General features: G+C 36.6%; 1 protein-coding gene across 8 annotated transcripts in view; it reads right to left on the reverse strand.

Moving 5' to 3' along the window:
* LOC149191548 (SET domain-containing protein) overlaps positions 1–16,395 on the reverse strand; it is a 411,000-nt gene that overhangs the window by 307,950 nt on the left and 86,655 nt on the right. For 5 of the 8 annotated variants that reach the window (XM_089404325.1, XM_089404324.1, XM_089404322.1 and 2 more), the window contains one exon: positions 775–857. The exons of the other annotated variants lie outside the window; for them this stretch is intronic. In XM_089404325.1, coding sequence (XP_089260451.1) covers positions 775–857 — 83 coding nt within the window. The remainder of the gene's footprint in view (positions 1–774; positions 858–16,395) is intronic. 8 annotated transcript variants of the gene reach the window in all.

Raw genomic sequence — 16,395 nt, forward strand, 5'->3', positions numbered from 1 at the left:
GTCCCAAATGATCTTCTCCTTCTCCTTTTTAAAGATCCAATAGATAGATCTTCAAGCCTCTAGAAGCATCTTATTTTATTATTTTATTATTATTCTAGAAGTTCCCTCTTGACTCCATCTAAGTGAATTTTTAATTTTAATTTACTTAAGTTGCTTTTAGCCTTTTTCCCTAATTAATTATTTTTTGTCACTTTTAATCCAAGAAAATGGTAAATCACCCGTCATACTCTCTTTGGCCACTAGAAGTCACTTATCAGCATCCGATCCTGTAGATCTTTTCGTTATGATTCCAACAAGCTATTACACCAAGGCGTTCCATCAAATGATCCTCCCGGAATACCATCTCGAGCATAATTAATTAAGTCAAGCCCAACAATAACCTCGTTTTTTGAAATTTGTCAGAATCCAACAGAACGAAATGCAAGTTGTGTGGATGATGGAATATGCTAAGCGAATGCCATCGGATTCCATAAAAACTCCTCCGGAACCGCTAATGATGCAATCCTGCTCCTACTGCTTGGCCATCGCATACTCTGGAAACCCATCCTGGTTGTACTATAGAGGAAAATAAAAAAGGGGACATGACACAAACTATGTGACAAATATCTTGGCCATCACATACGCTGGAAAACCATCATGGTTGTACTATAGAGGAAAATAAAAATGGGGACGCAACACAAACTAATATCTAACTCATAAATTTGAAAAGTAAAGAATTATTATACCTAAAGAGGATAAATTGAAAAAATTAAACCAAATTCAATTGATTCTTACCGGCATGGCATGCCAACATATGATAAAAATGTCTCAGCAAGTTGCTTCACCCTCTCATTGAATAGATCTTTCAAATTTTTTAGCTGCAATACCAACATAAAAATACTTAGAGGTTTACAATATATGAGGTATAAATTTATAATAGACTCTGTGTTTTACAGTATGTCTTCAAGTGTTTTTGGAGAGGTAGCCAAACACGATGTCGACAATTCTCACTTCTAGAGAGTAATATAGGCTTAGGTTATTCGTAGGAAAGAACAACACTAGAAGGGAATATGCTTTCATTTGGGTAAAGAACAAAATGCATTTTTTTTTAACATTTTCATAACTATAACTACTTCTCCTACTCATCTAGGATAATTTAAAGAGATATTAAATCTACACCTTAGTTCCCTAGGATTCTCTAGTTGTTAAGGGAAAAAAAACTTTACCCTCTATATATTTCTTCAATACCAAAAGCATCCTATGCCACAGTAGAATGCACTACACAAACTCAAAATAGCTAGTATGACAGATCTTCAGAAATAATACATCCAGGAAAGTGACCTCATACTTAGAAACCCACTTCCAATAAACTTATAACAACACAAATACTTTCGGCAACAATAAACTTATCACGATAGAATATTTCAAAAAAAAATGGTTATTCATGTGCTTTTCCATAATCTAAGAGACAAATCCTTCCATAATTAATATTTTTTACATAATTTACAAACATTACATTCCCTCCTATCTAGGAAGGCTTTGCCCTCAAAGCAAATGAGAAAACAAGTCAAAAAGACAATTGAAGCTACGAGCAATATCAACACATTGGAGAAGCATCAATCAATCTTAGGTGGACTTTTATTGGAACTATCTCTCAACAAGATTCTCAAATAGAACTTATTTAATTAGCACCCCAAGTATGTTTTCGGAGAGGAGTTATGTTGGGATTCTACTATTTTGGAATGTAAGCCAAGTGTCATCTTTGTTTAGGGTGATACTAACGTTGGTAAGTTCACTAATTAACATGACAACTCTGCTGGTATATTTATTCATTTCATGGTCACTACGCACTATAAATACTAAATAGTTTTAGATTAAGTAATAAATAAGTCAAACATGACTGGTGTTTTGTCTCCCACCAAACTCTTGGTCGTCCACCTCTCCTATCAGACTTGAGATGTATTTAAACATGTGTCGATCATTTTTGGAAGTATGAATTCAAGTGATATTTCTCTCCATATTCAGTGGTGTATTTACATCCAAGTTTTGTACATGCTTTAAGATATCATGGTATTGGAGACACGATGAAGGACAGCCAAGGAGAGAACATTTTTGGAAGTATGAATTCAAGTGATATTTCTCTCCATATTCAGTGGTGTATTTGCATCCAAGTTTTTTACATGCCTTAAGATATCATGGTATTGGAGACACGATGAAGGACAGCCAAGGAGAGAACGAGTGACAACCTAGGGAATAACATTTATTAGTGATTGACATAGGTACTGCTGAAATAAACCAGCTGGACACAAGCCAACCTTGAGCTATTTTTGTTTCTAGAAACTAACACTAACATTGACATGCTCTATAATCATAATGTCAGGGCAACCTTGATCTGTTTTCCTTTGATACCAAGTACGAAATTTTGGTGTATGCAAGCAATCATAACAAAATACAGATGGCAGTGGAGAATATACATGACATTAATGTTAAAATGTAGTGTAAACAAATCATAAGAGGCTGGTCCTAGGCAGGATGCTATTTGCAACTCTCTCTCTCTCACATTTCACTACTCAAGAGTCAAGATACACAATTTACAATATCACAAATCCTTAAATATAATGGGTTAACCAACTCACAATATCACAGACTCTATAAATATGGTGGGTTAACCACCTAACATTAACATTAATGGCTACATATTGATTGCATCACTAACGTTAACAAATCTTCACATGTTAACATTTAACATTAAAGCTTGATGTTTGTTTCTCCAACATATTAATGGTTTTGTTGAAAAATTATATGTTGGGTCCACATATTGCAAGCTAATTTTGGAAATAGTGGCTATGGTTGGTAATTACAAAAATTTCAGGTTGATTCCAAGCATTAAATGGTAAATAGAAGTCTTTCATGTCACCAAAAAATGTTGCATTGTAGTTTAGGCATATTGTATGTTATTGAGGAGCATTTCAGAATAGTGGGTGATATCTCTCAGCTAAAAGGCAAGGGTATTTATGTGTATTGTATTGAAGGGCCTTATAGGGTGGTCACTTCTTGGTGTTGTTGTCTTTGCTAAGTTCACATAGTAAGACACAATTATTTAAACCCACTCATGATGATGGAGTGATCAAGTGCCAGGGTAACCAGGTATGTCAATCATCTAGAAGATAAAGGTGGCTATAGGATATTCAAACGTGGATTGACAACCCATGAAGCTAAATTTAGCACTTGGTGTATGACCCAGGTTAAGAAACAATTGGAATGGATGTAAAAATTGAGCATACAATAAATAATGAAAATGTCCATGTAACCTTCTCATTAAGCTCATGGGAGAACAAATCATGAAGTTCTATTGTTGATCAAAATGACAGCATCCCTAAGTCCGATTATCCCCAACTCAAAGGTATCAATGTCTTTTCCATTCCTAATATATGCACGTGTGCGCCTTTATAGAAAATAATGTCTCTATATATTTAACTATTCTGTGGCTCATTGATTACAAGGTTATGTAACATTTGAGATCCTCTAATTTTTGTTTTGTTTTTCAAATGCAGCTTATATTACTTCAAATAAACACCAAAGATACAACAAATAAACATAATGTTTACAACAAAAAGACATAAGAGTTACATAAAGACCCTCATCCTACGAAAGCTATGTTATCAAAAAATCTAGCACCTTAGTGCAAAGCTTTCACAAGGTGCCAAGATTTAATGAAACATCGGAAGCATGACCATTGTCACCTTAGCAACAACTTCCCTTGTTTTAGTGAAGGCTAAATCCCAAAACAATGGAGGCTTCCTTGGTAGTAAGGCAAGACACAATCAAGTCTAAGGCCTCCTAGGTAGCTACCCAAAACACCACCAATCAGAATTCTCAAGTGAGTTAGGGATTAGGACCTAGGTCGCTATTGAAGTCAATTCCAAATTTTGGTTTAAGATATTCCAGAGCTGATCTAGGGGATTAACAAGCAACAATCTTAGGCAAAACAATCCCTAGCCCACTCAAATCTGGAAATTACCAATGGCTGCAGCAAAAATTGCATAAAAGGTAGGAAATTACAGAAGTAAACAAGTTACAACAACAATACAATTTAGCCCTCAAAATGAATTATAAACTAGTAGAAAATAGTGCTAGAGCAAATGCATAAATCTAGAATTGGTTAACTTTTAAGATCTAAAAATTACAACACATAACAGCGAACTAAAACAAGACATGTAGCCCTAATTATGCATCAGTATAAATCAGTGTTACGAGCATCACAAAAAAATCATGCATTTGTGATTTTTAGTATTTACCCCTTTCTTTTTATCACAGCTAAAAATCAGTTATTTTTACCAGCCAAAAAAATCACAATTTTATTGTAAAAATAATGATGAAATAGCGAAACAATCCAAAAAATTGCCAAGCTGCGAACAAGGGTGCTTTAAGTGGTTTTTTTGATTCATTTTGCAAACAGAAAGAAGGATTTGGAGAGAAAAAGAGGAGGAGACTTGTTTTATTTGAGCTAAGGAGGAAGAGAACACCATTTTCCTTTGCCATCACCGTGTTCTTTTGGAATGGGGATTGATTTCTCTCAACCACGGACGCATCTGCAGGTACAGGCATCCATTTTCACTGTCTTTTTTTCATGGGATTTCCTTTACCCATTAGTGTCCTTCATCTTGCTAGGGCGAGAGTGTGTTTTGTTTGCCATCATCAATTTATTGTGGAGTGGGGAGGGTTTCCCACAACTAGTGGTGTATTTGCAGGTATGTCCACTTCCATTTTTTAGTCTTTACAAATTTTTGATAGGTTTTGAATGCCTATCAATTTTCCCACTTTTTCCTTAAATTTTTATTGGAATTTAGGAGATCTACCATTTATATATCATTTACTTTGTATTTTTTTGTGCAATTTTTGTGTATTTTGATTCTCAGAATGTTGATTCTAATTTTTTTCATATTTTTCGTGCCCTAGGTTTAATCATTACATTGAAGACTAAAACTGCCAAGAAATTTCAACCCTATATGGGAATTTGATGTACCTAATGGGGGATTCAATAGACAAACTTTGAATTGCAAGTTGTGTGAGAAGCATATGACAGGGGGAATCTCCTAGTTGAAATTCCACCTTGCACAAATTTTGGGACATGATAAAGAGATTTGCTCAAAAGCAAGTCCAAAAACCATCCATATTGCCACCAAAGCATTGCAATATAAGGATGAAGCCAAAGAGAGCAAAGGCGCTGTGAAAATTCAAGTTGCATCACCTTCCACAATGGTCAATCCCGCATCTACCTCATCTTTTTTCGTTTATAAAACCACACCTAGTTCATAACCTTCTATCAGATCGGTGCTTAAAATAAAGGAGAAGGAAGAAGCTAACAATATATTGGGTAGGTGTTTTCTATGGAGTTATATTCCTTTCAACATTGCCAAGAACTATTCATTCTACCAACCTATGTTTGATGTTGTTGCTATTGTTGACTCGAGATACGAAACCCCTTCCTATGATGAGTTGAGATGGCCTATTCTTCAAAATGAAGGCCAATTGAACTGCTAGATTGGAAAGTTTAAGGCATCATGGGAACTATTAAGTTTTAACCACCAAAAGTGGGTGACCCCTATGAGAAAAAAATTCTACCCATTGGTCAGCCAGCCAACACCCCTATGATGATCCACATAGAGCTTTGCTTCAGAGCTCTCCACCTATGCTATGGTTACTGCTCTCGCCCATCTAGCATACAACTTGAAGAAAGGTGGTCATCTATCAGGAGGTACACTAACTATTTTTTTAATTATGTGCTTTCATTTAATGTTTGGGGCATACTAATATGGATCATATGCCAAGCTAGATGACTGACCGCTCTTGATCGTACCCTTTCTCCCATGCTTCACCTAGGAGATTATCTTTTGCTCCTAGTATAGTGTGACCTCCCTTGAGGTCCTTTTCCTTCATTATTAGGAGATGCACTAATTGATATAGTGTGCTCAAGGAAACCCATACCACCTTCCATTTCTCCCTTATATCCACTTCATTCTTTGGGTTGATTTTCATTAGTCATTGGATATGGCACCTTATATCCACATCTTTGAGTCAGGGTGTTATATACCTAGGGGGATAATATGGGGTACCAAGGGAGGTACTCAAGGTAATAATGTAATAATGGGATGGGCCATAGTAATAAATAAGGTGGTTAACCCATGTCATGTAAGGGACCACAAATAGTTAGTAATAATGTAATGGGCCCATGGTATTAGTTTGATGGTATGAGGGAACCATGGTAATGACCCATGGTATTGTATGTATGAGGCCTATATAGAGGCTAGAGACTCCATGTCAAGGAATATTGTGAAGGATTATTGTATGAACAGGCATATGGCTTGTGGAGTGTTCTTCTTCCTTAAGGAGTAAATGTATGGTGTTGCCCTACCTTAAGGGTTTGATCAATAAAGAATCATTTCATATTATTTCTGGGTTTATTTGCATTGTCTTATATTTTCATATCAGATCTATAATATTTCTGGGTTAGATCTATAACAAGTGGTATCAGAGCTATAACAAGTGGTATCAGAGCACTTTCTTGGGCAAAAAAGTGGAGAATTTTTTTATTATTTTTGCAGGATTTCGGGGGCGGCGAGTTTACAGATCAGATCTGTACGTTTTGGTACAAGATCTACAAAATCTAATTACAGATCTGGATTCTATGTGAAAAAATACCCGATTTCAAAAAAAAAAATCGGCTGAATCGGAGTCCGGATGAAGGAGATATCACTAATCTAAAAATCAGTGGTGTTGCAGACAATTTTTCGGGGCAGCGAATTTGCGGCGCAGATCTGGACGTCTTGGCACAAGATCTGCAAAATCTAATTGCAGATCTGGATTCTTTGTGAAAAAATACCCAATTTCAAAAAAAATCAGTCGAATCGGAGTCCGGATGAGGGAGATATCGCTGATTTAAAATCAGCTCTTTTTTGCAGAAATTGTGGTGACGACGGGAGAGTAGCAGCGTAGATCTGAAATTCCAGTGTCTGGATCAGGATTTCTATCACATGGGCAGATGCAGAATGGTTGTTCCATTTCCGAAAACAGGTCATAATACGAATTCTGAGCAATATTGATGGAATTGTGACCATTTCAAATTTTCGCCAATTTTTTTTGTGATGGCGGCCCTAGGTCAGAATTTCAGGGACTTGTATAAATTTGATGGCTCTCATCCAGCCAAATGGCTAGCACAAATGGAGAAATATTTTAGATTGAATTACATCATGGATGATGAGACTCAGTTGAGTGTGGGATTACTGTACTTGGACAATGAAAGACGGCAATGGTGGCAATGGCATCAACGTTGCTATCGAAGGCCCTTGACTTGGGACACATTCACAAAAGATCTTATGGACCACTTTGACCGTAAAACTAATCTTGTGGATAAGCTCACACAGACAGACACACAACCTAGCAAAGATTTTATTTTTACAGAAAAGAAGGAAACCAAGGAACCTAAAGGGTTATTTTCTGCTGGTATCTCCTTATTGTAGGTTCATGGATTGATTCAGAAAGAGAAGATCATTGTTTCTATAAATCCTAGTTGCAAGCATAATTTCATCAATGTTAATTTGGCAAAAAAATTGCAAGTTCCAGCAAAACAAATTGAAAATACACAGGTTGATGATGAGGATGTTCAAATTTATAAGGATTTGAAGCTTTCTATGGATAAGTATGTGTTGCATGGTGATTTTTATACTTCAAAGATGGATAATATGGATGTTGTTTTGGGATATCCTTGGATGGAATCTGCGGGTACTATCAATATTAATGTGTAGAAGAAATTCCAAAAGCTCTGGTATAAAAAGAAGAAAATTGAATTACAGGATATTTCCATTAATAAACAGGTAGAGTCCAAGGAGGCTGAAGGAGAAGATGTTCCAGGGTCTGACATATTAGATGATGAGCCAGTGATGATAGACAATCAAACACAAACAGAGGCTGAAGCAGAAAAGGTTACAGGTGTTGATACATCAGAGGAGGGCTCAGTGGTTGAAGTCATATTGGAAAAGAAGACACCACAACAGGCACCACAGCAGGGTGAATTAAAGAAAAAGCTATCGTGGGTTAAAACTTCAACATATCATCACCCACATCACCCCGCAAGACAACCATCAAGATGGCAACCAATTAGCCACATAGACAACAACCCCCGCAGGACATATAGAGAGGAGCGAAGATCCACCTACTACACATCAACACAGAAGAGCTACCACAGTCAACTTCCATCTCAAGCGAGCGAGGCACCAGCGAGACCGAGGGTTCACCTTTCTCTTGGATGGCTAGATTCACGTGCATGGTACCAGTGGACTACTCTTTTGAGTAGATCTTATTATTTGTGTTCTTCCCATGTTTCGGGGACGAAACATGCTAAGGGGGGTGGAATGTTATATACCTAGGGGGATAATATGGGGTACTAAGGGAGGTACCCAAGGTAATAATGTAATAATGGGATGGGCCATAGTAATAAATAAGGTGGTTAACCCATATCATGTAAGGGACCACAAGTAGTTGGTAATAATGTAATGGGCCCATGGTATTAGTTTGATGGTATGAGGGAACCATAGTAATGACCCATGGTATTGTATGTATGAGGTCTATATAGAGGCTAAAGACTCCATGTCAAGGAATAGTGTCAAGGATTATTGTATGAACAGGCATATGGCTTGTGGAGTGTTCTCCTTCCTTAAAGAGTGAATGTATGGTGTTGCCCTACCATAAGGGTTTGATATCAATAAAGAATCATTTCATATTATTTCTGGGTTTATTTGCATTATCTTATATTTTCATATCAGATCTATAGTATTTCCGGGTTATATCTATAACAAGTGGTATCAGAGCACTTTCTTGGGCAAATAGTGGAGAATTTTTTTATTTTATTTTTTTTGTAGGATTTTGGGGTCGACGAGTTTGCAGATCAGATCTGTACGTTTTGCTGAAAGATCTGCAAAATCTCATTGTAGATCTGGATTCTATGTGAAAAAATACCCGATTTCAAAAAAAAAATTGGTCGAATCGGAGTCCGGCTAAAGGAGATATCGCTGATTTAAAAATCAATGGGGTTGTAGACAATTTTTCGGGGCAGCGAGTTTGAGGCACAGATATGTACGTCTTGGTACAAGATTTGCAAAATCTAATTGTAAATCTGGATTCTTTGTGAAAAAATACTCAATTTCCAAAAAAAATCAGTCGAATCGAAGTCAGGATGAGGGAGATATCATTGATTTAAAATCAGCTCTTTTTTTCAGGAATTTTGATGACGGCGGGAAAATAGCAGTGCAGATCTGAAATTCTTGTTATAGCTCTGATACCACTTGTTATAGATCTAACCCGGAAATATTATAGATCTGATATGAAAATATAAGATAATGCAAATAAACCCAGAAATAATATGAAATGATTCTTTATTGATCAAACCCTTAAGGTAGGGCAACACCATACATTCACTCGTTAAGGAAGGAGAACACTCCACAAGCCATATGCCTGTTCATACAATAATCCTTCACAATAATCCTTTACAGGGCCTAGAAATTTGCCCTAAGAGGTTGACGCAAAGAAAGATAAAAGCATATGAAGTCACAAATGAAAGAAAATGATAAATGCAAAAGATGGTTGACATTGAATAAGAGCGTGGGACAAATCCTAGCATGAGATCTACCCCACTAATTAGCCATCACCCAGTTCTAAGCATTTCATGCTCTATCTAAATAGAGAAACTTATGAATATCCCAAACCCAATGAGCAATACACTACTACATCTTTAAGGGGTATTGGAAAAGCATAAAGCAAGTTGGGTCACCTATGCTATGCAAGAAGAAACATAAATTATTAAAGTAAGAGGTGCACCAAAGGGGTGGAAAAGGAAGGCCGAGGAAAGGGGTAGCTCATGCCTCCACGATTGCTCCCTCTTATCATCATTATACTCAAAGATGTTGGACCTCCTTTAATTGGTACCATGGCTATGGCCATCTTCCTTGAAGTCTTCCCCATTCCATAACCATAGTTATCGCATGCATCTATGGATTGATGGGCCTACCTATGAAATGTCCCTCCCCTTAGGATTAGAAGCACCTAATAGGTGTAATTACCCATCTCGAATTAAAGGGTGGATAGGACTATTAACATGCATAGGAGACATGCACATGATAGCTACATATGCATGCATCGCATGTACTACACTAGTATACATACTAGCTAATATTGAAAAATGTCCAAGTATAGGGTAATGAACTGATTATTGAAGTAAATACCTAACTCACCAAAATATAATGAATATATCGAGTGGGATACTTGATATGTATACGACCATCATAATATATAATTAATACATTATTCAAAAATAAAGTAAATACAATGGATTATACAAAATAAAAGGGAATTATAATTATATATTATTTATTATAGTAACTAAAAGAAATTGTATATATTATATTAACTAAAAGGAACAAAATAAATATGTTTAAAAAGGATGTATGACATTAACATTTCTTTTATTAAAACCCAAATAACTTCAATAATTAATTTTAAATATAAGTTCATAAGATACGAATTAAATTAATAAACTTCAATAAAAGTGAGATTCAATAAATAATATTAATTATCTCAATAAAAATTGAAAATTATAAACTTCGTTGTCTCATTAACTAAATATACATTGAACTTAAGACCATAAAGCTTATAAAGGTGTGACCGCCTCGTCAAACCCTTCAGGATGTCAGTTGACCAACAAAAGGCGGAAACCTTATTATTTGGGGAAGGCGGTGATGTTTTGGGATACAAGGAGGACGCAAGAGATAATAGAGCGCAATTTATGTATCCTTATTCACTGTCCAAATTTCAAGATTTTTGCCAAATCCTGTAGCAGCTTGTGCCTACTCAAGAAATCAAGTTAATTGCAGAAACTCTGACAATCAACAAGTTTAAGTTCTTATCAGATGGAGCATGTTCCAGGTGTGTCATTTGCAATGGCATTGTAAAATTTGGGAAATTTGCTCTTAAACAATATTAGCTCTTTCAGAGAACAAGCTATGTTTATTGTTGATCCATCTCTGCTGTAGAAGACTGATTTTAATGGCTGAAGATCTATTATTTAAAGGTTGATATTCCATTTATATACTACTGTAATGCTACCAGGTTCCACCGTTTTGACCTTCACTATATCTATTGGTGTCTAGTTAATTGCATGGCTGTTTATGCTCAGAATTTTTCATCATTTTAAGTTGTAACAACAGTGAAAGTCTAATTCTGAGTTTATAAATAAGTTGTCTAGTTATTTGAAGCATTTTGCCATTGTTGCAATGACCACATGTCCATGTCACTTGAGAGAAAATATAAAACCAACATCTACAGCAGTTGTCCTTCAATTATTTGATAAAATACCTCAATTAAGACTCATTAAAACTCTATTAAAAACTCAGAGCTTTTAAGAGAAAATTGAGTATATCTGAGTTGGGAATATTACATCTACATCGACACTTTGCAATCTTTTCCGATGTATCAAAAGAACCCGGTTTATGATTTCGAAGTCTCGGGTTCTTTCAAGAAGAATCGGATTCTTCAGGGTTCTTCTCAAAGGTCCCCGTTTCAGCACCCGAAACGTGGAGACAGGAACCCGAGACGGGTTCGAGAACCCCACCCTTGGGTTCGGGAACCTATGCAACATAGATAAAAACCCTAAGCCAGAAATTTAATTAATTTCGAGTCAAAAAATAATTATAGAGAAATTAATATTCTCCCATTGGAAAATAATCAAAAAATCGCGAGTCAAAGGAAAGTCAATTTTTGGAGATCCCCCACCAAGGCAAAAATGGATATTTTAAGAAAAAATGAGCCCTTGGACCTTGGTGGTTAAGTCAAAGTCAAATTTCTACGGAAATTAATCCAAAATATTAATTTTTGGATTAATTAAAAATGGGTTTTAAGAAAATTTCGAATTTTTCCTCAAAATTAAAAATTTGATGATGGAGATTAAAAAATCATCAAGATACTTTCAACGATTGAGATTATTTTGACAAAGATCAAGCCAACTAGCCGTTATTTTCCACTCGGAGGCGTTTCTCTATAAATAGAAGTCACTTTGCTTCTATTGGATATCTTTTGGATGATGTAAATTTTGTAACGCTAGTACTGAGCATTGCTCTGCAGGAAAAAATTTTGTATCATAAGAGAAAGACTTTGGGATTCAGTTCATGGTGTTTTTCTTCCATTGATCTGTGGTATGTGCTAGTTATGTGCTTTCCTATATTGTGCTAAAAAAATTATGAATTGTTATTTCATTTGTCGGTGATAAGAGCATTCTATTGGTAAATATTTTTTTATCTTAGGTGATCTGATTCACCATATGATCTGACAATTCTACTTGAGAAAAACTATAGAGATTTGCAGGTACACTGACCCTTGGGCTCCAAGTTCACAGACTGTGGGGAAAAGTCGACTGTGTTTGGGCTCTAAGATTTCTATATGGTATTTTAATTTTGCAGGACAGGTTTTGGCCAATATTCAAATTTTTCAAAAAATACATTCATCCATTGCTATTACTCAATAAACAAAAATATTTTCCAAAAATTTTTAATTTGCAAACATTATATATTTGTAAATAACTTGTAAATTATTTGTAAATAATTTATAAAATATTTCTAACTCATTTGTTTTGCAACAATTGTGGTTTTATTGTTTTTTGGGGTTTTTTATATTTTGTATATATTTGGGGTTGTGGGATTTTTTTATTCATTCGTGCAGGTGAGGTTAAGATTGATCAAAAGGATTTTTGTTGGGGTTTTGGGGTAGATCTAGGCCTAGGAAGGCAAGATCTAGCCTCCATTCATCCTCCAAGCCCAGCATCCAGCAATTTGGCAGTGATTATTCGGCATTTTGGTATTTTGCAAGGTTTGTAATTTTTTTAAGGCCTAGGGCCTAGACGTCCAGCCCTAGCCTTGAGCCTCTAAGGGCTTCCTAACCCCTCGGCCTCCCTCTAAGGGAGTTGTCCAGCCTCTTGGAAGCCTAGGCCCCCCTCCTTTCCCCCTGCCAAAGCCCTTTTAGGGCTCTCCCTTCTAGTGGCAGCCCTTTGGGGCTAAGTCGCAGGCCGTAAGGGCCTTTTCCCCTGAGCAGCGACCCTTGGATGGCTTGCGGCAGGCCTTAAATGCCTTTTCCCAGGCAACCGCAAACCATAGAGGCCTTGCAGCCCTAGGCCGTAGACCTAGGAGGGCATTTAGTCCTAGCCGCTAACCCTATTAAGCTTTTTCTCTCCATCGCTAGGGTTTTTATGGGGTTTTGAAGTCAGTTTAGCCAAGTTGTAGGTTTTGCAACAGTTAATGAGCTATTTTTTTGTGGTTGCAGGTTTGGGACATCATTGAAAATTATTTGGCATTGGTTTATTGTAATTTGAATCAAAAAAATTGAGTTTATCTGGCTAACACTTGGTTTTGTAGATTAACTATCCTCTTGGGCCAGGGTTCCAAGGGCCAAAGTTGTCAAACAAGGCCTCAACCAGCCATTAGTGCCCTAATTACAGTCATAAGAGGGTTGATCTACTTGTTTTCAGTTGACAATTTGTGTTGCAGGTCATTGGTCCAAGTCTCAAGTCATTTGAAGGACAACTAGTCATCAAACTAGGCCATTAGGCCTAAGGGTTTGCCTCTTTCCCTCTTATTTTTCCTGTCTGTTTTCCTACAACCATTTAATGCAGTCATATAACTCAAATTAACTCATTAAAATTCACTAAAAAATCACTTGATAATCACTCATCCTAACTAGCTAATCATTGGAGCCATTGTGGCGTCAAAAATTTGGCACCTTATGGTTTTATTAAGGACTGAATCACTGATTTTCTGAGTTGTTCTAAGTCTGATATACATCAATTTGAGGTCTAATTTGAATATAATACTTCTAATCTATAACTTCTAAGCAGTCTCATAATCATTGGTAATCATTGGAAAGTTGAATGCATAAATTTTCTAGCTTATTTTGGGCATTGAACATTGTCTTTTGACTGCTGATATAAAATTGCAAACCTCTGAATACAAGGTTGCAGCAGTGATAAAACACATATAAGTCTCTAAAATTGGCTAATAGACTCTTGTAATTCATAATAACTTCTTGGTTGAAGTGATTTGGGCTGAATTTTGGTCATTGGAATCTAGTTTCACTCTTGCATCCTCACACACAAGTGCTCTAATCAAGTTAATAAGTGTTTGATTTAATTGCCAAAATTGCTCTAAGTGGCATTGTAGATTAATGCTCTTAGCTTCTCAATGCTATTATGGTCATTCTTTAAGTGCATTCATTGTTCATTGTTGAATTAGATATTTCTTGTGGATCTCATAATCAAGTTTAAACATAAGTGTGATAAGAGAATCTAATTGTGTATCTAATTGGCATATTGGTTGTTCATTGATTTTAAATCTTGAAGTTGCTAATTGTATCAATGTAGCATTGATCTTGTCTATTGGTATTACTTGTCTCATTTTCTGGCACCATTAAGTTTAACCACTTTTCTCTTGTGGTTAGGATTATCATCCATATATGGTTTAAGTACTCTATTGTCATAATCGAAGATCATTTGTGATTAAGTACTTCAGAACATTAAATAATATCACCTAAAGGGCACTCACCCATCTCTTGCACTTGCATACTAGGATTAGTTCCTTGCATTAACCAATTTACTTCCAAGCATATGCTCGGTCGATAGAGAATAGGACCACCTTTCTCACCTAGCTTGAGGAGCCTAGCACCTCTTTAATGGTTAACATGGTGACCTTGCAGTCGTTAGAGCCACAATCTCTGCAGGCCCGGAGGCATCGAGTGGTTAGAACCTAAGGGGAGGTACCGTTAACCAGGCCCTATTGAAGGAAATATAACTGGGTTCAGTATTCATAAATGTATTTTTGATATTTGTACTTATTCAAGAAAAGAAATATTATTTTTATAGTATATGTCAATGAGTTTCTTGCTCATTGAAGTAGGTCTAGCACATGTCAAAGTGTTATAGGTGAGTCAAAGAGTCAAAAGAATTACGTTGAAGACCTTAAGGGCATGTTACACCATGTATAAATATATATTAAAGTCGAAGGGAAAACCTCCAAGCAAAATCAACTCTACTCCTATGCAATGGCACCATCAAGAAGCTCCTTCAAGCATGCTACACCACCATGGAAACTATCTGAATTCTACTCAACAAATCAACCTCCAAACAACCCTCAAAGTCGGCCCACAAACAAGGTGGCTAGTCGGCCTAAATGGAGGGATAGACCTCTATATATAGAGGTTGTCCACTCCTCCATAACGCACTCAATGAGCTCTAAAATCTGCGAAGGGTAAAGTGAAGAAAGAAAGAAGGAAGAGGGTCTCCAAGGGCAATGAAGATGAAGGATATACCACCGAAGTCAAGAGGTTTGTTCTAGGGCTGCTGCAGTCACACGTGCAAGGAAAACAAAGGGTTGTCCCTGTGGCTAGGACAGCAGCAATCCATAGACACTCATCTACCTTCGTTTGGGGCTAAAACTAGGCCTACAAGGCCTCCTACTCCAGCGTAGAAGAAAGACACTCAAGCAAAGGAGAGAAGGGCATATAACACCTAGTCAACCTCCCACGAGTGCGAGAAACTGGGTTAGCAAAACAGTGATACACTCAATAAGGATCTCGATTGGTCAAAGTTGAAGTATACTTGAGCAAGGGATAGAAGAGGAACACCTCATCTAGAAGACTCACTCAAAGAAGGTCTATCTCTAGATAAGAATCAAAGTAAGAGAACGAGGTGTCAGAAGGAGGACGAAGCATCGGAGAATAAAGTGCTGGAAGAAGTACCGGGGAATAAGTTGCAAACAGAAGGAAGGACTTGACTTATGCTTGGAGGATACTCTTGTCAAGGGTCTAGAGTTTGGCATTGATCAATAGAAGCTTCAATAAGAGAAGAGAGGTTTTTGCCCTGGCAGACAGCCAATATCTTGTGTTCTTGTTCCTATGTTTTGGTAGCAGTTTGATGAAGTACACACACATGCATTAACAAGAAGAAGAAGAAGATTACGCTAACAAGAGAAGTAAAAAGACTCCACAAATTGTTATCAAGTAACAAAGAATCACACTACACTACTTTGCCCTAGATTCTTTAACATGGTATCAGAGCTAAGGTGACACATCAAGGAAAGGGCAACTCAAGAACACTCATCAAGGAGAAGCATCTACAAAGTCGAAGCATCAAGCCTAGAAGTCTCAATCACTTCAAGGACAAGAAGGGTCTATAATCGATCATTCATCAAGGAGGTCTACAAAGCTAGAAGCACCTATCCAAACTATTAACATCAACAAGAAGCACCTATCCAAACTATTAACATCAACAAGAAGTATATAATATAGGTGAGGATCTGCTTCACTTTTGGTGAAGCCCATATTTTG

Source organism: Pinus tabuliformis, chromosome 2_2 (assembly GCF_031772625.1).
Source record: "Pinus tabuliformis cultivar Carrire ecotype Pingquan chromosome 2_2, CPIR1, whole genome shotgun sequence".
Classification (NCBI taxonomy): Eukaryota; Viridiplantae; Streptophyta; class Pinopsida; order Pinales; family Pinaceae; genus Pinus; species Pinus tabuliformis.